At 49.3% G+C, this 24,415-nt stretch overlaps 1 protein-coding gene across 1 annotated transcript in view; it reads right to left on the bottom strand.

The window, feature by feature from the left end:
• Positions 1-9,777: 9,777 nt before the first annotated feature.
• Positions 9,778-24,415, bottom strand: part of LOC105473570 (RNA polymerase II subunit A) — a 33,505-nt gene continuing 18,867 nt past the window's right edge. Inside the window, exons 14-29 of the mRNA XM_011727395.3 lie at positions 24,173-24,376; positions 23,467-23,689; positions 22,862-23,045; positions 22,270-22,441; positions 22,071-22,176; positions 21,770-21,975; positions 16,340-16,564; positions 15,325-15,571; positions 14,882-14,982; positions 12,795-12,899; positions 12,525-12,707; positions 12,083-12,286; positions 11,753-11,939; positions 11,505-11,618; positions 11,172-11,321; positions 9,778-11,074 (exon numbers count right to left, since the gene is read on the bottom strand). Coding sequence (XP_011725697.2) covers positions 9,918-11,074; positions 11,172-11,321; positions 11,505-11,618; positions 11,753-11,939; positions 12,083-12,286; positions 12,525-12,707; positions 12,795-12,899; positions 14,882-14,982; positions 15,325-15,571; positions 16,340-16,564; positions 21,770-21,975; positions 22,071-22,176; positions 22,270-22,441; positions 22,862-23,045; positions 23,467-23,689; positions 24,173-24,376 — 3,768 coding nt within the window. The 3' untranslated portion in view covers positions 9,778-9,917. The remainder of the gene's footprint in view (positions 11,075-11,171; positions 11,322-11,504; positions 11,619-11,752; positions 11,940-12,082; positions 12,287-12,524; positions 12,708-12,794; positions 12,900-14,881; positions 14,983-15,324; positions 15,572-16,339; positions 16,565-21,769; positions 21,976-22,070; positions 22,177-22,269; positions 22,442-22,861; positions 23,046-23,466; positions 23,690-24,172; positions 24,377-24,415) is intronic.

Below are 24,415 nucleotides of genomic sequence, written 5' to 3'. Positions count from 1 at the left end.
CCTTCCTTCCTTCCTTCCTTCCTTCCTTCCTTCCTTCCTTCCTTCCTTCCTTCCTTCCTTCCTTCCTTCCTTCCTTCCTTCTTTCTTCTTTCTTTCTTTCTTTCTTTCTTTCTTTCTTTCTTTCTTTCTTTCTTTCTTTCTTTCTTTCTTTCTTTCTTTCTTTTTATTGAGACAGGGTCTCATCGGGCAGGGTGGCTCACACCTGTAATCCCAGTACTTTGGGAGGCCAAGGCAGGTGGATCACCTGAAGTCAGGAGTTTGAGACCAGTCTGACCAACATGGAGAAACCCCACCTCTATTAAAAGTACGAAATTAGCCGGGCATGGTGGTGCATGCCTGTAATTCCAGCTACTCGGGAGGCTGAGGCAGGAGAATCACTTGAACCCAGGAGGCCGAGGTTGCCGTGAGCCGAGATTGTGCCATTGCACTCCAGCCTGGGCAATAAGAGTGAAACTCCATCTCAAAAAAAAAAAAAAAAAAAAAAGAAGACAAGGACTCTCTCTGTCACCCAGGCTGGAGTGCAGCAATGCGAACATGGCTCACTGCAGCCTTGACCACCTTGGCTCAAGCAATCTTCCTGCCTCAGCCTCCTGAGTAGTTGGGACCACAGGTGCATGCCACCATGCTGAGCTAATTTTGTATTTTTATAGAGACGGAGTCATGCCTTGTTGCCCAGGCTAGACTCAAACTCCTGAGATCAGGCAATACGCCTGCCTCAACCTCCCAAAGTGCTAGGATTATAGGCACAGGCCACTACGCACACCGTTTTTCTTTCTTTCTTTGTTTTTTGTTTGCTTTTTTTTTTTTTTTTTGAGAAGGGGTCTTGCTCTGTTGCCCAGGCTGGAGTGCAGTGGTGCAATCTTGGCTCACTATAACCTCCACCTCCCGGGTTCGAGCAGTTCTCCTGCTTTAGCCTCCCGAGTAAGTGGGACTACAGGCACACACCACCATGCCTGGCTAATTTTTGTATTTTTAGTAGAGACAGGGTTTCACTATGTTGGCCAGGCTGGTCTCGAACTCCTGACCTCATGATCCACCCACCTCGGCCCCCCAAAGTGCTGGGATTACAAGCATGAGCCCAGTTCTTTGTTTTTTCATTCTGTTTTTGTTTTGTTTTGTTTTGTTTTGTTTGCAGGTGGGGAGAGGGAGTCAAAAATGGGCTTTGATTGTGCAGAGGGGTCAGTGTCTGTAACGTTTAGAGACACTGGTTCTTCAAGGGTCAACTCTAGTTTGTCTTAAGAGCAACAAGTTAAGCCATAAGCCAGCTAGTTCACCAGAGAGAACCAAGGGGGAAAGATCCTAAGAAGAGCAGTCTTGGGGTCAGAACAAACCTCAAAGATTGGCCTCAGAAACCATCCCTGCCAGAATTTAATTGAATCAGACTATGGAGGAATTTATGCCCCAGGATATTGTCAAAAATAACAGAGCAATCAGCTTGCAATTAGTGGAGTTTAACAGCTGGGTGTGGGGAAAGAGACGAAGAGAGCCCTGCTAAAACCACTATTCTCTTACTGTGACTATAGGTACACTCAAGGCTACATCCTCTGAAGAATGACACCAAAGACTTCACAATACGGGGGAAATAGACTTCACTTAAATAATCTAGCCAAGTCACTAAACAAACAAGCAAATAACAACAGAAACAAGCCCTACCCAGAGGAAAGAGAATTAGAGTTGCTAATATAATATTATTATTGTTATTATTTTGAGACAAAGTCTCACTCTGTTACCCAAGCTGGAGTGCAGTGATGTGATCTCAGCTCACTGCAACCTCCACCTCCCAGGTTTCAGTGATTATCCTGCCTCAGCCTCCCAAGTAGCTGGGATTACAGGTGCACACCACCACGCCCGGATAATTTTGTTTTTAGTAGCGATGAGGTTTCCCCATGTTGGCCAGGCTGGTCTTTAACTCCTGACCTCAGGTGATCCGTCCACCGTGGCCTCCCAAAGTGCTGGGATTATAGGCGTGAGCCACTGTGCCCAGCCTAATATATTATTTTAAATGTTCAGTTTTTGACCAAAAAAATTATAAGATTTGCAAAGAAAAAAGAAAGTGCGACCCATACACAGGAGCAAAAAAATAGGCAACAAATACTGCCTGTGAGAGAGCCCAGATATTTGATTTAATGGAAAAGATTTCAAAGCACTTATTATAAATATGTTCAAGGAACTAAGGAAACCATGCTTCAAGAAGTAATGAAGACCAGGCATGGTGGCTCATGCCTATATTCCCAGCACTTTGGGAGACTGACGCAGGCAGATCACCTGAGGTCAGGAGTTTGAGACCAGCCTGGCCAACATGGCAAAACCCCATCTCTACTAAAATACAAAAATTATCCAGGCATGGTGGTGCATGCTTGTAATCCCAGCTACTAGAGAGGTTGAGGTGGGAGGATTGCTTGAACCCAGAAGATGGAGGTTGCAGTGAGCTGAGATCACACCACTGCCCTCCAGCCTGGGCGACAGAGTGAGACTCTGTCTCAAAAAAACAAAAAAACAAAAAGAAAAACAAAAAACCCCAGAAATTCTATGTGTGAACATATTGACTAAATTCAAAAGGGTATTATATGGTTTTTCTGTAAATTGAGCATTGAAATAAAAGCACAACAAGGTACTCTTAGGGCACTAATCTTGCTCTTTAACAACATTTGTAAAAGGTTATAAAAGGTGTTTGCTTTTTTAAATTTCTTTTTTTTTTTTTTTTTTTTTTGAGACAGAGTCTCGCTCTGTAGCCCAGGCTGGAGTGCAGTGGCCGGATCTCAGCTCACTGCAAGCTCCGCCTCCCGGGTTCACGCCATTCTCCGGCCTCAGCCTCCCGAGTAGCTGGGACTACAGGCGCTGCCACCTCGCCCAGCTATTTTTTGTATTTCTTAGTAGAGATGGGGTTTCACCGTGTTATCCAGGATGGTCTTGATCTCCTGACCTCGTGATCCGCCCATCTCGGCCTCCCAAAGTGCTGGGATTACAGGCTTGAGCCACCGCGCCCGGCCAGCTTTTTTAAATTTCTGAGTCATTTTGGCAAAATAAATAACTTGTGGTAATTTGGAATTCTATTTCATAACATCAAGTGTTTAAATCTCTAACACATTTAACAGGCTTCCCAAAATTAAACTTCAGTTACAAAATTGCCTTTCCTGATGCCTGGCTTTTGAATGCTACAGAGAGCACCTGGAGTATCCAAAAGAGAGGTAAACAGAATTATTTGACATGTTTAGTTACATGGGATTGCCAAAATGGTGTTCAATCTTCTTTAGGTTATATTCTGGTGAGTAATACTAATGTATGTTCCAAAATTGTGTGGGATTTCTAAAATTCTAATGTCTAAAGCATATGCTATCAGTCATAATTAAGGTTGTTATGTGAAGTTATTGTAAATATAACAGAGATAATCAAACTTCTTTGTCAATTGTGTTTCTAACTGTAACTACCCTGGACATTTTGTTATTCACAGACAATTGTCTTGTTTTGATCCTTTTCATAAGATGGTTTAAATTAAGCTATAGGACTCTGCAGCCATAAAAAAGAATGGATTCATGTCCTTTGCAGGGACATGGATGAAGCTGGAAACCATCATTGTCAACAAACTAACACAGGAACAGAAAACCAAACACCACATGTTCTCACTCATAAGTGAGAGTGGAACAATGAGAACACATGGACACAGGGAGGGAGGGGAACATCACACACTAAGTCCTGTCAGGGGGTGGAGGACAAGGAGAGGGAGAGCATTAGGACAAATACCTAATGCATGCAGGGCTTAAAACCTAGATGATGGGCTGGGCACGGTGGCTCACGCCTGTAATCCCAGCACTTTGGGAGGCCAAGGCGGGCGGATCACGAGGTCAGGAGATCGAGACCACCCTGGCTAACATGGTGAAACCCCATCTCTACTAAAAATACAAAAAATTAGCAGGGTGTGGTGGCAGGCGCCTGTAGTCCCACCTACTGGGGAGGCTGAGGAAGGAGAATGGTGTGAACCCAGGAGGCAGAGCTTGCAGTGAGCTGAGACTGTGCCAGTGCACTCCAGTCTGGGCCACAAAGCGAGACTCCGTCTCAAAAAAAAAAAAAAAAAAAAAAAAAATTGAGTAGGGTATACTCCTGTGAACAAAATTTGGAGCATGTTTGTTTCTCTCTGCCTGGTTCCTCTAGAATTTAGAAACTATCTGTGGGCCGGGCGCGGTGGCTCAAGCCTGTAATCCCAGCACTTTGGGAGGCTGAGACGGGCGGATCACGAGGTCGGGAGATCGAGACCATCCTGGCTAACACGGTGAAACCCCGTCTCTACTAAAAAAATACAAAAAACTAGCCGGGCGAGGTGGCGGGCGCCTGTAGTCCCAGCTACTCGGGAGGCTGAGGCAGGAGAATGGCGTGAACCCGGGAGGCGGAGCTTGCAGTGAGCTGAGATCCGGCCACTGCACTCCAGCCTGGGAGACAGAGCGAGACTCCGTCTCAAAAAAAAAAAAACAAAAAAAAAAACTATCTGTGAGTATTTGTAACCTATGACAATATAGTTGTTTGCATCAGTGCAATAGGAATCCATTTTCTTTTGCAACAGGATGCAATTGGAGAAACTGGTTGTTTCACCAAGGCTTTAACTGGAATGGTATGCTTCCCTTTAAGGAGTCAATCTCAACTTGCTTGAGGCACCGCACCTAGCTGTTCTTTTCTTTTCTTTTCTTTTCTTTTGAGACGGAGTTGTGCTCTGTCACCCAGACGGGAGTGCAGTGGCGCGATCTCGGCTCACTGCAACCTCTGCCTCCCTGGTTCAAGCAATTCTGCTGGGATTACAGGCATGCGCCACTATGCCCAGTTAATTTTTGTATTTTTAGTAGAGACGGGGTTTCTCCATGTTGACCAGGCTGGTCTTGAATTCCTGAACTCAGGTGATCCACTGGTCTCGACCTCCCAAAATGCTGGGATTACAGGCGTGAGCCACCGCTCCCAGCCAAGGCCTCAGGATTTTTGAGCTACCCTTAACCCCACCTTATTTTGCCTTGATACAAGTTTTCTAATAACCTGGTTTGTCTCTTCTCGGCTTCAGGCCATCAAACTCCAAATGTTCATGGAACCGGAGCCTCAGATGATGGTGGCTACTTTTGCTAGGGACCCTCAGATAGGCCTCTGAGGGAGCCATCTTCCCCAAACAGCGCCCCCTGTCAGCAGGGAGTAGTTAAGATCGGTCTTGGTCTTTATCCTTGTTCTAACAGCAGTCAGATGGACTTCTTTAGAGCGGGGAACAACGATGATAGATGCAGGAGGCAGATGAGGGGGTGGGTCCCCAGACAATCTCCCACCGGCCTAGGTACTGGAAGAATGTGATGGAGCCATGGAAGTTCACACCGTTTGCATCCGGGAGGAGCCTGGCCTCCAGTTCCTGTGTGGTGGCCTGGGATTAAATCTGTAAAGTGGGGGCCTCCTAGCAGGACCGCCTCTTACTTTGCTGAGAGTTTGTCTTTCTTTTTTTTCCTTTTCACCCCATAAACCCTGCTCTACCCACTGTTCAATGTGTCCGTGTGCGTAAATTTTCCTGGTCGTGTGATAAGAACCTGTTTTTTCTGCAACAATATCACCTAACAGAAGAATTACAGTCTAAAGAGAGATCATAATATTATGCAATCCAAAGAATAGAAATAAAAATAATGAAGAAAAGGCCAGGCGTGGTGGCTCACGCCTGTAATCCCAGCACTTTGGGAAGTCGAGATGGGCGGATCACCTGAGGTCAGGAGTTCGAGACCAGCCTGACCGATATGATGAAACCCCATCTCTACTAAAATACAAAAAAAAAAAAAAAAAAAAAATGAGCTGGGCATGGTGGCATGCCTGGTGGCATCTGTAATCCCAGCTACACAGGAGGCTAAGACAGGAGAATTGCTTGAACCCAGGAGGCAAAGATTGCAGTGAGCCGAGATGGCGCCACTGCACTCCAGCCTGGGCAACAGAGTTTTCTGAGGCTGAGGCAGGAGAATCACTTGAACCCAGGAGGTGGAGGCTGCAGTAAGCCAAGATCACGCCACCGTACTCCAGCCTGGGCAACAGAGCAAGACTCCATCTCAAAACAAAACAAAACAAACAAAAAAAGCCGGGTGTGGTGGTGCATGCCTGTACTCCCCAGCTACTTGGGAGGCTGAGACAGGAGAATCGATTTAACCCAGGAGGCAAAGGTTGAGGTGAGCCGAGACTGTGCCGTTGCACTCCTTGGTGACAGGAGCGAAACTCCACCCCCCCAAAAATAATAATAAAAAAGAAAAACAAAAATGAACAACCTAGCTGGGCACAGTGACACATGCCTGTAATTCCAGCACTTTGGGAGGCCAAGGAGGGAGGATTGCTTGAGTTCAGGAGTTCAAGACCAGCCTGGGCAACATAGTGACACCTTGTCTCTACAAAAAATGAAATCAGCCAGACGTGGTGACTCACACCTGTAGTTCTGCCTACTCAGGAGCCTGAGTGGGAGGATCGCTTGAGCCTGGGAGGTTGAGGCTGCAGTGAGCTGAGATTGCACCACTGCACTCCAGCCTGGGCAACAGAGTGAAAACCTGTCTCAAAAAAATTATATATATATTCTTAGGATGAATGAAAAAATGGAGAGAGGGAGAGAAAGAGAAAAAGAGAAGATACATACATACAGTTGATTCTTATTGTTTGTGGATTTAATATTTGCAAATTCACCTACTTCCTAAAATTTATTTATAACTTTAAAATCAGTATTTGTGGCCATTTGCAGACATGAGCAAACAGGTGAAAAATTTGAGTCACCCAACGCACATGCTCACCACTGAGGATAGACAAGGCTCTGTTGAGAGCTCTACCTTCTAGTTTTCTATTTTCTTCTAGTTTTCTATTTTCAATCTACTTAATGACATGTTTTTCATAGTTTTAAAGTTTTTGTTGATGATTTTGCTGATTAAAATGTGCCCCCCAGACCAGGCGCAGTGACTCACACCTGTAATCCCAGCACTTTGGGAGGCCAAGGTGGGTGGACCACCTGAGGTCAGGAGTTCAAGACCAGCCTGACCAACATGGTGAAACCGTCTCTACAAAAAAAAAAAAACAAACAAACAAAAAAAACGAAATTAGCTGGGTGTGGTGGTGCATGCCTGTAATCCCAGCTAGTCCGGAGGCTGAGGCAGGAGACCTGCTTGAACCCAGGAGGCGGAGATCACAGTGAGCCAAGATCGCGCCATCGCACTCCAGCCTGGGCAACAAAAGTGAAACTCCATCTCAAAAAAAAAAGAATGAGAGAAAAATTTGCAAAGATGATTAAGAGCCTCAAAAATCTGTGGGGGGGAAAATCAAAAAGCCTAGTAGGCATGCTACTGAATTCTCAGAAGGAAAGAATAGGACAGAAAAACATATTTGAAAGAATGTCTAAAAACTTCCCAAATACGCTAAAAGACAATTCTACAGAATCAAAAAATCTCAGGGAAACCCAAACAGGATAACTGAGAAAACTATGCCTGGGCACACGGTGATGGTTAATGTTATGCGTCAACTTGACTGAGTTAAGGAACGCCCCGAGAGCTGGAAAAACATTGTTTCTGGGTGTGTCGGTGAGAGTGTTTCTTGAAGAGATCGGCATTTGAATCGGTAGACTGAGTAAGGTTCTCTTGCACCAGTGTAGTTGGGCATTGTCCAATCAAGTGAGGGCTTGGAAAGAACAAAAAGATAAGAGGAAGGGTGAGTCCTCTCCTTGAGTTCAGACATCCAACTTCTCCTGCCTTTGGACCTAGGAGCTCCTGATTCTTGGGTCTTTAGACTCTAGGACTTACACCAGCACCACCACTGCCACTGCCACCACTACCACCACCACCCCACCTCCAGTTCTCAGGCCTTTGGACTCAGACTGAATTACACCACCAGCTTCCTGGTTCTCCAGATTACAGATGGCAGATTGTGAAACTTCTTGGTCCCTGTAATCGTTTGAGCCAATTCCCATGACAAAACCCCTCATTTTTGCTGTGGGGAAGCTCAATAAATAGAAAAAACAAAACCATATGTATATATATAATCACATATAGAAGTAATGTGACTATTAGCACAGCAGAGACATATCTATCTCCCCCAGGGGTTCTGCTGGAGAACTCCAATACACACACCAAAGCCAAACTGTCAAAAACCAAAGAACCAGAGATAAAAAGAAAATCTTGAAAGGATTGAGAGAAAAATAACAGGAAATAATGATCCCAAAGACTGTGAACTTCTCACTAGAAACTGTGAGGGCCGGAAGATAGGACATCTTAAGGACTTCCCTTTCAGAAGCCCCTCTCCCACAAGGGAGAGAGAGAGCTGTTCTCCTTTCTCTATCTTTTGAGTACTAAACCTCTGCTCCTAAACCAAAAAAAAAAAAAAAAAAAAAAAAAGTGCTAAAAGAAAAAAATAAACCTGTCACACCAGAAGCCTATCTCCAGCGAAGATATTCTTTAGGAATGAAGGCAAAATAGACATTTCCCGACAAAAAGAAAACTAAGATCATTTGTCACCAGCAATGCTGCTCTGTAAGAAATACTAAAAGTTCTTTAGGCGGAAGGGGAATGATGTCACGGGGAACTCACTTTCAGGAATGAGAGCAAAGGCTAAATAGGCCAGGCGCAGCGGCTCACGCCTGTAATCCCAGAACTTTGGGAGGCCGAGGTGGGCGGTTCACCTGAAATCAGGAGTTTCAGACCAGCCTGGCCAACAGGGTGAAACCTCATCTCTATTAAAAATACAAAAAGTAGCTGGGCATGGTGGTGGGCGCCTGTAATCCCAGGTACTTGGGAGGCTGAGGTAGAATTGCTTGAACCTGGGAGGCAGAGGTTGCAGTGAGCTGAGACTGTGCCACTGCACTCCAGCCTGGGTGACAGAGCGAGACTGTCTCAAAAATAAATAAAATAAAAATACCTAAAATAAACCAGAAATGACTTGCAGAGGATGTAGAACATTGATACCCACATTAAGGTGCTAATGAAAGGGGAAAAAATGGCCAGCTAAAACCAACATATTACCCCCAAATCCTTTAACTTCAGCTTCTGTATTACAGCATCTATATCATCTTTTCATTCTTGGTTTGAGGCCAAAATAAAAGTACATTTTTGTTCATTTGTTAGTGACTCAAGAAAAGTGTAGGAAAAAAATACAAAAGAAAGTATGCCTCCTAGTGGTGGGATTAAGGGTGATCATTTCTCCCCCTCTGCATTATACCTTTCTACACTTTCCAAATTATTTATGACGATCAGTAAAACAGGTTAAAAAGCTGTTATGGCTAGTATCACCTTAATGCAGGACAAGAGATGCATCTGTTGTGACTACAACAAACTCAGCACAGAGCAGGGGCTGTGCGCGGGCTCAGTGACTGGAAGGTCCCCTCCCGCTAACAGATCAGCAGCAGCCCAGGCAGGAGGCAGGAGGCAGGAGGCAGGAGGCAGGAGGCAGGAGGCAGGAGGCAGGAGGCAGGGCCTGTGGGTCCCCTGAATCCCAATGAAGCACTCCATGGTCACATTTTTGGTCAAAATTAGTAAACTTTATTTAAACTTCAAAAAAATAAAATAACAGACAAAAGGCAGCTTTAGCTTTGTTCTTCTCGAGGATCAGCTGTAACCACTCAGAGCAGGAACTACCCCTAAGTTAAAATGCCCTTTACCCGCCCCCACATCAAGTCACAGGCAAGGAAGGATCTTCAATTTGGGGACAGGCAAGGGGTGGGTGGGGGTAGGAATGAGAACACCACTGGGCCAGTGGGTTCTGACAGCATGAGTGGAGAACGAGACAAGAATCTGCATCAGAAACGGGATCCAGAAGTTCACCAAGAGCTCTGCCACAAGGCGTTTATGTACAAGGGAGCTGGGCTGGGGGTGACACCCCACGAGGGAAGCAAGAACTGCACAGCAGCATGGGCAAGCTGCCCTGGACCCTAGCCCGCTGCCGCGCCCCACGAGCCCTCAGTTCTCCTCATCGCTGTCATCCGGGCTGATGGCCGGGCTGGTGAGGCTGTAGGTGGGGCTGGTGGGCGAATAACCAGGGGAAGTGGGAGAGTAAGTCGAGCCTTTGGGAGAGGTGGGCGAGTAGGTGGGGCTGGTGGGTGAGTACTTGGGAGAAGTGGGCGAGTAAGTGGGACTAGTAGGTGAGTACTTGGGAGAGGTTGGGGTGTAGACTGGAGAGGTTGGGGAATAAGTAGGGGATGTTGGGGAGTATTTCGGGGTGGTGGGTGAATAGGTGGGACTGGTAGGAGAGTACTTGGGAGAGGTGGGTGAATATTTGGGACTGGTAGGTGAGTACTTGGGGGAGGTTGGGGTATACTCTGGGGAGCTGGGACTGTAGGAAGGACTGGTTGGGGTGTACTTGGGTGAGGTTGGGCTGTAGCTGGGAGAGCTGGGGCTGTAGCTGGGTGAGCTTGGGGTATAGGTTGGAGACTGTGGTGTGTATCGTGGGCTGGAAGGGGAGTAACTTGGTGAGGTCGGGGAATAACTGGGTGATGTTGGAGAGTAGCTTGGAGAGGTTGGGCTGTAGTTAGGGCTGGTAGGCGTGTAGTTGGGACTAGTAGGTGAATAGCTGGGTGATGTCGGGCTGTAGCTGGGTGACGTTGGGGTATAATTGGGACTGGTTGGAGAATAGTTCGGGCTGGTGGGTGAGTAACTTGGGGAAGTGGGTGAGTAGCTGGGGGAGGTGGGTGAATAGCTTGGAGAGGTTGGTGAGTAGCTGGGGGAAGTGGGAGAATAGCTGGGTGAAGTTGGCGAGTAGCTGGGAGATGTCGGCGAGTAGCTGGGAGACGTCGGCGAGTAGCTGGGAGAGGTGGGCGAGTAGCTAGGGGAAGTGGGCGAGTAGCTGGGAGAGGTGGGCGAGTAGCTGGGAGAGGTGGGTGAGTAGCTGGGAGAGGTGGGCGAGTAGCTGGGAGAGGTGGGTGAGTAGCTGGGAGAGGTCGGTGAGTAGCTGGGTGATGTGGGACTATAGTTGGGACTGGTTGGAGAATATGATGGAGAGGTAGGGGAGTAGGAGGGTGAAGTGGGGGAATAAGAGGGACTCTGGGGTGTGTAGCCCCCAGGAGAGCGGGGCTCATAGGCAGGTGACGTTGGCGAGTAGCTGGGAGACATGGCACCACCTGTGGGGAAACAGCCAACAAAGGAGATGAGCAATGGACAGACTCACCCAGAACTGAGGAGGAAACAAACCTGGCCCGACAGATGGCGACAGCTCACCTGGTGAAGGGATGTAAGGGCTTGAGGGACCCGGGGACCCCGGGGAGCCGGGTGTGGGAGACCAGGCAGGGGAGTAACCTGGGCTGAAGCCACTGGCATCTGATGCAGCACTGGGAGAGAAGCCAGCTGCCCCTGGGGTCATTCCACTCCCTATAGAGTGAGAAAAGCAAGTTAAGGCCAGAGCTGAAGATCAAATGCCCCCAATTCTTCCTGCCCACCTTTCAATAGCCCTCTGCGGCCTTCAAGAGTTCCAACAATGGCTGCTGTTCATGATCCCAGCTCACCCACCTCTGAACCACCTGGAGGGCCCTCTTCCTGGATCAGGTTACTCACCAACACTGGGGGACCAGGCGCCGTAGGCAGGGGTTGCACCCTGGTTCCAAGGCGTCATGGCAGGAGAGATTCCACCCATGGGACTGGGTGCTGAGCCAAAGAACATGCCGGTGGCTGCAAAGAGGCACACAGGAAATCGTGAGGAGCAAGAACAGCAACAAGAGACTAGTGACACCCTCCCACCCATGGCCTGCCCCACCGCCTCGCCAATGCAGGCAGGTACTGGGCAGCTAGGGCCTCATACTCACGTCCAGCAGCCCCCAGGCCGGGGATATTGGTGGGGATCTCCATGCCATACTTGCACTTCTCTGCATCAAGCAGTAGGTCAAAGCAGCCAGTGCCAGCTGGAGCCAGCTGGCCCAGCATGATATTCTCAGAGACCCCCTTCATGGGGTCGCTCTCGCCGTGTGCGGCTGCTTCCATAAGCACATCCACCTGAACAGAGCAGACAGGCCCCATGAGACCCCACCACACACAGCACCTGGCTGTCCCATCACCACAGCCCAGCTGCCCAAAGTGGGCGCCCTTCTTCCCACACTGCTCCCTCCTTCTGCCCTATTCATAAATTCCACTGTTACCGTTTCCTCAAAAGAACACTTCATGAGTGGTCCTGTGTCCTGGCGATTGACTCCGTGTCGGGTGATGGCCATCAAATGGCCACGACAGGTCATGGTATCACACAAGAGAGCCAAGTGTCGGTAATTGACATAGGAGCCATCAAACGAGATGACATGGTACAGCTCCCGCTCCAGGGCCTTCCGCACAGCTTCAATGCCCAGCACCTGGCACAGGGGAGGGAAGCAGATGGGAGGGTCAGGACTGAGCAACTCTACTCTCTTTCCTGCTTCTGCCACCACCCAGATCCAGGGAGGGGGTCAGGAGCCAGGACATCCCACACTCAGAAATGGATTCAGGCAGAAAGTCTGAGCCTGAGGAAATCCTGTGAGTGGACAGCACAGAATGAGGGGCCTGAGAGCCAGAGATCCACGAAAGGCCGCTGGGCAGCACACTAGGGCTCACCGTGAAGATCTCCACGATGTCATTGGACGTGGTGCGCACGGGGTCCACATCCTTCTCACTCAGCACCCGCATCAAGCTCACGCCGTCCGTCTCCAGGATCCACTCCTGCAGGGCCTTGAATTCCCCGTCCTCTGTGATGATGATTTTCTTCTTGTTGTCTGTCTGTGGCAAGTGCATGTACACCTGTGGGAAAGACAGCGTGCTCAGGGTGGGCAGGGCGGGGAATCGGGGAGCGGGAGGAGGAAGGCGGTGGCGGAGGGGACGGCTGACCTTGCTGATCTGCTCGATGCCCTGCAGGGTCATATCTGTCAGCATGTTGGACTCAATGCAGCGCAGGAAGACATCATCATCCATCTTATCCACCACCTCTTCCTCCTGCAGCGAGAATGAGGTCAGCACTCGGCATCCTCTGGTCTCTTCCCCGGCTCTCACCTCCAACTACAGCCTCCTTGAGGGCCTAACAAGTCAGTCACCAGGCTCTGCCCCTCACACTTCCAGTGGGACAGTTTTTTTTTTTTGAGACGGAGTTTCGTTATCAGCCTGGGCTGGAGTGCAATGGCATGATCTCGGCTCACAGCAACCTCTACCCCCCAGGTTCCAGCAACTCTCCAGTGAGACTTTTTATCCTGATTTTACAATATTAAAAGCAGCCTAAGGAAAGGCACCCAAATCCCACCAACCTATCACAACTTCCACTCTGGTGCAGTCCTGCCTAGCGAGAGGCGGGCTCCATCAAAGTGTCATGTCCTCCAACCACTGTACCCACACACACACCATTCCCTGCTCCAGCACTTAACCGCATGTTCACCTAGGCTGCCGCTGGCATGACAGTGATCTCTTTTAATGGCCACATATTGTATTCCATCAAGACCTATCAATGCTTTTATAACTGTTTTCTGACAGCAGGTTCAGTGTGAGTTCTTCAGTTTTTTTTGTTTCTTTTTGAGATGGAGTCTCACTCTTGTTGCCCAGGCTGGAGTGCAATGGCGCCATCTTGCCTCACTGCAACCTCCACCTCCCAGGTTCAAGCGGTTCTCCTGCCTCAGCCTCCCGAGTAACTGAGATTACAGGCATGCACCACCATGCCCGGCTAATTTTGTATTTTCAGTAGAGACGGGGTTTCTCCATGTTGGTCAAGCTGGTGTCCAACTCCTGACCTCAGGTAATCTGCCCGCCTCGGCCTCCCAAAGTGCTGGGATTACAAGTCTGAGCCACCACGCCCGGCCTGAGTTCTTCAGTTTTTATTACTAAAGCATCAGGCACCAACATGTGCTAAACAAATATCGCAGGAGCCATGCCCAGGAGTGAAGTCACTGATCCAGCCTTTTCATGGGTCTTGTTATGCCTGTCACACGACTTCTCCTAGGACAGAGCAATTCCTACTATGCAACCTGCCCCCAAGTCTGGCCCCTGCCTCAGGGCTGGGGTTTGTATTCCCTAAGCAAAGCAAGCTGCAGGAGGCTCGGGGGAGGAAAGCCAGGGGACAGGGCAACAGGGAGGCACTCCTATCTCCTATTTCAACACCAGCTGTTTGATCTACTCAGCCGGTGCTGTGGGTTTTGAAAATCGTTGCTCAGGGCCGGGCGCGGTGGCTCAAGCCTATAATCCCAGCACTTTGGGAGGCCGAGATGGGCGGATCACGAGGTCAGGAGATCGAGACCATCCTGGCTAACACGGTGAAACCCCGTCTCTACTAAAAAATACAAAAAACTAGCCGGGCGCGGTGGCGGGCGCCTGTAGTCCCAGCTACTCAGGAGGCTGAGGCAGGAGAATGGCGTGAACCCGGGAGGCGGAGCTTGCAGTGAGCTGAGATCCAGCCACTGCACTCCAGCCTGGGCGGCAGAGCGAGACTCCGTCTCAAAAAAAAAAAAGGAAAATCGTTGCTCATCACCATTCCCTATCCCGAAATTAGGTGGGTACGACCCACCCCTCAATGTTTATTGTTTGAGACGGAGTTTCACTCTTGTTGCCCACGTTGGAGTGCAATGGCATGATCTTGGCTCACCGCACCTCCGCCTCCTGGGTTCAAGCCATTCTCCTGCCTCAGTCTCCCGAGTAGCTGGGATTACAGGCACGCACCACCATGGCTGGCTAATTTTGTATTTTTAGTAACACGAGATGGGGTTTCTCCGTGTTGGTCAGGCTGACCTCAGGTGATCCACCCACCTCAGCCTCCCACAGTACTGGGATTACAGGCCCGGGGCCCCGCGCCCAGCCCCCCTCAGTGCTGGGATTACAGGCCTGGCCCCCGCGCCCGGCCCCCCTCAGTGCTGACTGCATCTTCTTTTCTTTGGTCCCTAACATGATTCATGAGTTCTACACATGACACATCAACTTCTTCCTAGATCCCCTATTACCTCCTGCATCTTGTTCTCATCGCTGTTCATGATGCGAATACGGAGCACCAGCTTCTCTGCGTTGTCATCATTAAAGATGCAGTTCAAGTCATCACCAAAACCTGGTGGGGCGAGGAGCCATGAGAAAGGCTGCAGCTAACAGGACTGGCCCCAGGCACTGTCCATTCGCAGCTCCCTCTGAGCAAGGCTCTTTTGGCTCCCCACTCCTCCTCACAGAAACTTCCTTTTTCATAGAAGCCCTCGGAAAGGGGAAGGGGGAACACTGAGAAGAGAAAGGGAGTGCAGAGGGGACCTGGAGAGTTGGAGGATGCCTTGGATGGGCGGAACTGGTACGTGGACGGAGTGAGGGTGGGTAGCTCTTTAGGGGCTCAAGTGCAGTGAACACGACAGGTGATGGCACAGACAGTGGGGCTCCTGAGCCAGGCCTGCCCTCCTAGGCTTACCAGCATTGATCTTTTCAGCAATCTGCTCCATGGTCAGCTTCCGATCAGTCATGTGCTTCCGATCCAGCTCCACCCGCAACAGCCAGGGGGAGATTCGGGCCACATCAAAGTCAGGCATTTCATAGTAGACATTCACCCACTCTTGGTCCTCTGCCACCACCGTGCTCTGGGGGTTGGGGTCATAGTAGATGGCTGTGTTGGCAGTCACCTTCCTCAACGTTGTATGCTCCAGGCGGCATAGAATATCCTGGGAACAGAGAGAAGTCCATGACACAGAGAACCGAGTAGCTCTAAAGGCGCTTTTTTTTTTTTTTTTTGAGACGGAGTCTCACTCTGTCCCCTAGGCTGGAGTGCAGTGGCGCGATCTCGGCTCACTGCAAGCTCCGCCCCTCTGGGTTCACGCCATTCTCCTGCCTCAGCCTCCTGAGTAGCTGGGACTACAGGCGCCCGCCACCGCGCCCGGCTAATTTTTTGTATTTTTAGTAGAGACGGGGTTTCACTGTGTTAGCCAGGATAGTCTTGATCTCCTGACCTCGTGATCCACCCGTCTCAGCCTCCCAAAGTGCTGGGATTACAGGCGTGAGCCACCGTGCCCGGCCTCTAAAGGCCTCTTCTAACTCTCCTTATCAAGGGAATCCAAAACCCTTTATTCAATGGGAAGAGTTCTTCTTTTGTTTTTTTTTTGAGATGGAGTCTCGCTCTTGTCCAAGCTGGAGGGCAGTGGCACAATCTCAGCTCACTGCAACCTCTGCCTCCCAGGTTCAAGCGATCCTCCTGCCTCAGCCCCTACTAGTAGCTGGGATTACAGGCACGCGCCACCACGCCCAGCTAATTTTTGTATTTTTAGTAGAGACGGGGTTTCACCACGTTGGCCAGGTTGGTCTTCAACTCCTGACCTCAGGTGATCCACCCGCCTTGGCCTCCCAAAGTGCTGGGATTACAGGCGTGAGCCACCGCGCCCAGTTGAGTTGTTCTTTTCTTCCTGCCAAGAAGCCCAGCACCCCTGGATCCCTACCTTGGCTCTCTCAGCATCTCGAGCAGACTGGCCCAACAAGAAGACGGTAAGTGAAGGGGTCTTTGGCTTCTTGGAAATGTTGATGAGCTCCTTAAGTCGGGGCACACCCAGCGTCACATTCTTGGCAGACACACCAGCATAGTGGAAGGTATTCAAGGTCATCTGGGTGGCAGGTTCTCCAAGGGACTGTGCAGCCAGAGCTCCCACCATTTCCCCAGGATGGGCCTAAGGAAAAGAGGAAAAGCTAGCATCAGACAAAGCCAACGCCTCTCTTTTGGTTAATGAGAGCAGGATGCGGGTCCGCATCTGGCTTATCACAGTCAGGGCCAGAACTGTAACCTTAAAGGACATGGGTAGATGAGTTTGGAAAAGGCAGACAAACTCTAAAAGAAAAAAAAAGAAACTCCTATTTGATCATCCCCTTCCTCACACAAGAGCTTCCATTTATAGGACACCATTTGGCACCTGGTATGCAGCACATCCAAAGAAAGCTACTATACCATCTGAGATCCAAATTTCTTTTTTTTTTTTTTTTTTCTGAGATGGAATCTCACCCTGTCGCCCAGGATGGAGTGCAATGGCGCAATCTTGGCCCACTGCAACTTCTGCCTCCCTGCAACTTCTGCCTCCCAGGTTCAAGCAATTCTCCTGCCTCAGCCTCCCAAGTAGCTGGTATTACAGGTGTGTGCCACCACACCCAGCTAATATTTTTTTGTATCTTTAGTAGAGACGGGGTTTCACCATGTTGGTCAGGCTGGTCTCAAACTCCCAACCTCAAGTGATCCACCCGCCTCGGCCTCCCAAAGTGCTAGGATTACAGGTGTGAGCCTCTGCACCTGGCCAAGATTCAAACTTCTAAACCTACATTAAAATTACCGGGTAAATATTCATTCTATAACAGCTAAATAGGAAGCTCTCCATATGTGTTATGAGATAGTCACATATGAAATTAAACTGTAATCACACAGCATCTAACTTTTTCAGACTAACTTCTTCCACTAAGTAAATATACATTTAAAGTTCATCACTGGTAGACACAGGATTTCGTTAATGTTGCCCAGGCTGGTCTCCAACTCCTGGGCTCTGGTGAACCTCCTGCCTTGGCCTCCCAAAGTGTTAAGATTATAGTTACGAGCCACCGCATCTGGCTTATCACTGTCTTTCTGTGGCTTGACAGCTCATTACTTTTTTTTTTTCCTTAAAGAGTCTCACTGTCACCCAGGCTGAAGTACAGTAGCATGATCTCAGCTCACTAATGCAGCCTCAACCTCCTGGCCTCAGGTGATCCTCCCACCTCAGCCTCCCAAGTAGCTGTGATTACAGGGGCACTCCACCACACCCGGCTAAATTTTTTTGTAGATGGGGTTTTGCCATGTGCCCAAGGGTGGTCTTGAACTTCTGGGCTCAAGCAATCTTCCTACCTCAGCCTCCCAAAGAGCTAGGATTATAGACATCAGCCACTGTGCTTGGCTATTACTTTTTTTTTGAGATGGTCTCCCTCTGTTGCCCAGGCTGGAGTACAGTGATGCAATCTCACTCAGCTCACTGCAACCTCTGCTGCCCAGGTTCAAGTGATCCTCCTGCCTTAACCTCCCAAGTAGCTGGGATAACAAGCGTGTGCCACCACACCTGGCTAATTTTCCTATTTTTGGTAGAGATGAGGTTTCACCATGTTGGGCAGGCTGTTCTGGAACTCCTGACCTCAAGTGACCTGCCTGCCTCGGCCTCCCAAAGTGCTGGGATTACAGGCGTGAGCCACCACGCCCAGCCTGTTCATTACTTTTTATTGCTGAATGATGTTCCCTCGAATGGATATGCGATCTACCACATTTTGCTTATACATTCATCAGTGGACACTTATGTTGTTTTCACTGCTTAACTACAGTAACACTGATATGAACATTTGTGTATAAATGTTTGCGTGGCCATATGCTTTCTGTTCTCTTGACTGTGTGTGTGTGTGTGTGTGTGTGTGTGTGTGTGTGTGTGTGTGTGTGTGTAGATCTAGGAATGAAACTGCTGGGCCATATGGTAACTCTATGTTTAACTTCCTAAAGCAGTTGTACCTTTTCTACTAGCAATGTATGAGGGTTCTAATTTTTCCACATCCTTGTCAACACTTGTTATTATCTGTGTTTGGATTACAGTCACACTAGTGGACATGAAGTGGCACATCGCTCTGGTTTCATGTGCATTATCCCTGATGGCTAATGATGTTGAGGATCTTTTCATGCACTTACTGATCATTTACATAAGTAGTACTCTTCTTCGGGGAAACATGTTTTTAAATTTATTATATTATTTTTTGAGAGAGTCTGACTCTGTCGCCCAGGCTGGAGTGCAGTGGCGCGGTCTTGGCTCACTGCAACCTCCACCTCCCAGGTTCACACCATTCTCCTGCCTCAGCCTCCCGAGTAGCTGGGACTACAGGCACCTGCCACCACGCCCGGCTGATTTTTTGTATTTTTTTTTAGTAGAGACGGGGTTTCACCATGTTAGCCAGGATGGTCTCTTATCTCCTGACCTCATGGATCCACCCCCTTTTGGCCTCCCAAAGCTGGGGTTACAGGCGTGAGCCACCGTGCCTGGCCTTTTATTATTATTTTTGAGATGGAGTCTCACTCTTGTTGCCCAGGCTGGAGTGCAATGGCACGATCTTGGCTGACTGCAACCTCCACCTCCCGGGTTCAAGTGATTGTCCTGCCTCAGCCTCCCGAGTAACTCGGATTACAGGCATGCGCCACCAAGCCCGGCTAATTTTGTATTTTTAGTAGAGATGGTGTTTCTCCATGTTGGTCAGGCTGGTCTCAAACTCCCGACCTCAGGTGATCTGCCCGCCTCAGCCTCCCAAAGTACTGGGATTACAGGCGTGAGCCACCGCACCCACCCAGGAAACAAGTATTGAAATCCATTGAGACTTTTTATTGTTGACCTGCTATATTGTCCTTTACATATTCTATATGTATGGCCCTTATCAGATGACTTCCAAATATTTTCTCCCATTCTCTGTGTTATCTTTTTACTTTCTTGATAGTGTACTATGAACCATGAAGTTTTATATTTTGATGAAGTACAATTCATCTGTTTTTTCCTTTGGATGCTTATGCTTTTGGTGTCATACCTAAGAATTCACTGCCTAAGCCAGTCATGAAGACTTAATTTAGGCGTTTTGAGACACTTTTTGTACATGGTATGAGGTAGGAATCCAACTTCATTCTTCTGCATGTGGGTATCTAGTTGCCCTAGCAGTATTTGCTAACAAGAGTATTCTTAGGCCGGGCGCGGTGGCTCAAGCCTGTAATCCCAGCACTTTGGGAGGCCGAGACGGGCGGATCACAAGGTCAGGAGATCGAGACCATCCTGGCTAACACGGTGAAACCCCGTCTCTACTAAAAAATACAAAAAACTAGCCGGGCGAGGTGGCGGGCGCCTGTAGTCCCGGCTACTCGGGAGGCTGAGGCAGGAGAATGGCGGGAACCCGGGAGGCAGAGCTTGCAGTGAGCTGAGATCCGGCCACAGCACTCCAGCCTAGGTGACAGAGCGAGACTCCGTCTCAAAAAAAAAAAAAAAAAAAAAGAGTATTCTTACCCCATTTAATTAAATTGGGACTCTTGCAAAAAATCAAGTGACCATAAATGTGAGGGTTTATTTCTGGACTCTCAATTCTACTCTATCAGTCTTTATATGTATCTTTATGACAGAAGCACACTGTCTTGCTTACTGTAGCTTTGTAGTAAGTTTTGAAATCAGGGAATGTGAGTTGTCCAACTTTTGTTACTTTTAAATATTGTCTTGGCTATACTATATCCTTTGCATTTCCATATGAATTTTAACATCAAGTTGTAAATGTCTGTGAAAAAAACCAGTTGGAATTTTGATAGGGATTATATTGGATCTATACAGCTCACTTTGGGAAGTAGTGCTATTCAACAATATTAAGTCTTCTAATCCATGAACACGAGAGGTCTTTCATTTAGGGGTTTAAAAAAAAAAAAAAAAATACAGAGTCTCACTCTTGTTGCCCAGGCTAGAGTGCAATGGCGCAATCTCGGGTCACTGCAACCTCCACCCCCAGGTTCAGGTGATTCTCCTGTCTCACCTCCCGAGCAGCTGGGATTACAGGCATATGCCACCACACCCAGCTAATTTTGTATTTTCAGTAAAGGTGGGGTTTCTTCCTGTTGGTCAGGCTGTTCTCGAACTCCTGACCTTAGGTGATCTGCCCACCTCAGTCTCCCAAAGTGCTGGGATTACAGGAGTAGGCCACAGCACCCAGCTTCATTTAGGTCTTTTTAAATTTCTTTCAGCCATGTTCTATGGTGTTCCCTAATACATTTTTAATTATTTAATTTATAAAAATTGACTTACAGTAAACAGGTTCAGAGGTACACCTATGACAGTGCTTTACCCTATTATCCTATAAAATCCTTAAAGCCAGTGAAAGCATATTCCACTATCTATAAATCTTTTTTTCTATTTACTCCTTTTTTTTTTTGAGACAGAGTCTCGCTCTCTTGCCCAGGCTGGAGTGCAAAGGTGTAATCTCGGCTCACCGCAACCTCCGCCTCCCGGGTTCAAGCGATTCTCCTGCTTCAGCCTCCCAAGTAGCTGGGATTACAGGCGCGCACCACCACACCTGGCTAATTTTTGTATTTCACCATGTTGGTTAGGCTGGTCTAGAACTCCTGACCCACCCACCCACCTCGGCCTCCCAAAGTGCTGGGATTATGGGCGTGAGCCATTACACCCAGCCCTAATTCCCTATCTTTATCTAAATGAGACTCTGCACACAGCAGGGAGTGTAGGGAAGAAGAAGAAAAAAAAGAATTCTATGTCATATCCTAGTCATGCCACTTACTTCCTATATGACCATCAAACAATCCAGTCTCTCTCTCCAAGCCTGAGTTTTTTTGTTTTTTTTTTTGACGGAGTCTCGCTCTGTCACCAGGATGGAGTGCAGTGGCATGATCTCAGCTCACTGCAACCTCCGCCTCCAAGGGTTCAAGTGATTCTCCTGCCTCAGCCTCCCGAGAGTAGCTGGGACTACAGGTGCACGCCACCACACCCAGCTAATTTTTGTATTTTTAGTAGAGACAGGGTTTCACCATGTTGGCCAGGATGGTCTCCATCTCTTGACTTTGTGATCCGACTGCCTCGGCCTCCCAAAGTGCTGGGATTACAGGCATGGGCCACCGCGCCCAGCCCAAACCTCAGTTTTTCTCTGCAACGTGGGACTAACAAACCCTCCCACGCTAGGAGTGTTTTAAAGCCATGATGGTACAAACGGATAATGGCCCAAACACAGGACTTGGTAAGGTACACAGTAGTCTCTCCATGAATGACAACTATTATTAGGTGATTGTGGACAGAAGTGGGCTCTTCTTGGAAACCACAGAAGTCAACAGGTAAAAGGAGGAAAACAACACTCACAATAGCTTGGTTGAACTTGGACTCAATCTCCCCAAGCAGCCAGTCGAAGGCCTCCCCACTGAGCCGAAACTCCTCCGCCATGCGGCGGGAACACAACGTGGACCGCAGGTGGATGTTGAAGAGCAGCGTGGCATTTTCCTGGGCCTGCCGACTTAGTGGGTCATCCCCATTCACAATCACCAGCTTCTTGCTCAATTCCTTGACTCCTGGGGACCAATTAGAGGTGAGGAGATCATCAGACCAGGGCCCAGCAGTCTCCTATCCCCTAGCCTGGCTGGGAGACCCCTAAGCAGGTACTCACCCTCCACCACTTTGATGGGGTGCAGGTCGGAGGGAAGGCGTGGGTTGATGTGGAAGATTTTCTGAGCGTTCCAGATCATCCGCAGCAGGTTACAGGGGAGGACAACCTGAGGGAGGAGGATATGGAGGGAGGGTTGTGTCTGGGGACAGCCATCCAGGGAGGCACATCTCTAGTGTTAGCACTTCCCAGCCACACACACCTTGCTGTCTCCAGTTGGGAAGATGACCCTGAGCACCTCCCGATCCTCCCGCATCCGCTCAAATTCCCGCTCCAACTCGTTCTGTATGTGTGCGTTGCTCAGCACGTCCTTCACCAGGTCCTCCTGCAGAGTGCGCCGCAGGGCCCTCTCATTGGTATAATCAAAGCGGAACCTGGAAGTGCAAGGGGTAGCCAGTGGGCAGGTAGGCTCTGGGACCTTGGTCCCCACAAAATGCGCTCTAAGGTTCCCAAATGTGCACAGCCGACCAGGTACAGTGGTTTGGAGGCAAGAATCTTGGACAGAGAAAAATTCAGGCCCAAGGACTGCCAGTGGGACCTGAGTACAGGCCCACCCCTCTGCATCTGCTTTATAATATTGGCAGGGACAAAATGGGGACTGATCTTAAATCCACCTCCATCCATCTCCTCCCCCGTGTCACACAGCTGTTTCAGATAGGTGGGAAAAGGACGTTGAAAGGTAAGCTCTAGTGCAAGACACATACCAGGCTATCTCTCTGGAATAGGTATAGGAATCCTACTACTCAGGCCCTGAGCCCCAGGGGCGAGAACCACCCGCCTGCCCGCCTCCTCACTTCTTCTCAAAAGCCTTGTTGGAAGGTTTCAGCGTAGCCAGGTTCTGGAACTCAACGCTCTCGCCTGCCAGGCCGTCTTCGCCATAGCGCAGCTGCACCACCTGGTTGATGGAGTTCCTCACAGTCGCGTCGTACTTCACCATCACTGACTCCATGGACTTGATCAGTCGCCGCTGGATGTATCCTGGAGGGAAGTAATCAGTTGTAGGACCCAAGGCAAAAAGGGGATGACAAAGCCCAAAGACCCAGGCTGGGGCCGTAACCTACCTGACTCTCAAAAGAGTCAGCTAGTATTCCCTTTGTCTAGGGCCTTTGAATGAAAACTCAGTGTCTACCACTAGATGGACAAAAAGCCCAGCAGGCACCACCCCAATGGGACAGGCCAGCAGAGCCCTGGAAAGCTCTATCCCTGCACTGCGGAATGCTGCACAGCAATCCAAACAAGGGTGTTTGCCTACTCTTGAGTCTCTATTCTTTCCACAAGGGCCAGAATTATACCCTGGGAATAGGAGCCTGAGCATTTCCACTCCCCACCTGTCAGGGGTTTCTCAGCCTGCAGCAGTCCCTGGTAACAGCCCAAGGAAGACCCCTAAGGAAAGCCTCACCAGTCTCAGCAGTCTTGACAGCCGTGTCAATGAGCCCCTCACGACCCCCCATGGCGTGGAAAAAGAACTCGGTGGGGGTGAGGCCGGCTAGGTAGGAGTTCTCCACAAAGCCACGGCTCTCGGGCCCGTAGTCATCCTTGATGAAGTGAGGCAGAGTCCGGTGCTTGAAGCCAAATGGAATCCGTTTGCCCTCCACGTTCTGCTGCCCGACGACAGCAATGACCTGGGAAACAGAAAGGTGGGGTGTACTGAATTCCCTCTGCCTTAAGAATAACAATTCCCGGCCGGGCGCGGTGGCTCAAGCCTGTAATCCCAGCACTTTGGGAGGCCGAGGCGGGTGGATCACGAGGTCAGGAGATCGAGACCATCCTGGCTAACATGGTGAAACCCTGTCTCTACTAAAAATACAAAAAACTAGCCGGGTGCGGTGGCGGGCGCCTGTAGTCCCAGCTACTCGGAGGCTGAGGCGGGAGAATGGCGTGAACCCGGGAGGCGGAGCTTGCAGTGAGCCGAGATCGCGCCACTGCACTCCAGCCTGGGTGACAGAGTGAGACTCCGTCTCAAAAAAAAAAAAAAAAAAGAGTAACAGTTCCCAAGATTTCTTCCCAACTCCAGTGATCCTCCTGACCCTAATATATGCAAACACCTTCCTTCCTCCTCCCAGACTTCAGTGTGGCCCCGTATGTGGAAAGACAAGGCTCCTCACCTGGGAGATGTTAATCTTGGAACCTTTAGCTCCAGACACGACCATAGACTTGAAGTTGTTGTATTCAGACAGGGATTTCTGAGCAGAGGAGCCAGTCTTGTCTCGGGCATCATTAAGAATGCGGTTCACCTGATTCTCAAAGGTCTGCCGCAGAGTGTTCCCTGGGGTGGGCTCCAGCTCGTTGTTGTGTGCCTTCTCGATGACCTGGAGGCAGAGCTCTTGGTGAGACATCAATCCCTACTC

The sequence above is a fragment of the Macaca nemestrina genome, chromosome 17 (assembly GCF_043159975.1).
Source record: "Macaca nemestrina isolate mMacNem1 chromosome 17, mMacNem.hap1, whole genome shotgun sequence".
Classification (NCBI taxonomy): Eukaryota; Metazoa; Chordata; class Mammalia; order Primates; family Cercopithecidae; genus Macaca; species Macaca nemestrina.
The sequence above is the reverse complement of the archived record's forward strand: the minus strand, read 5'-3'. Positions and strand labels throughout refer to the sequence as shown.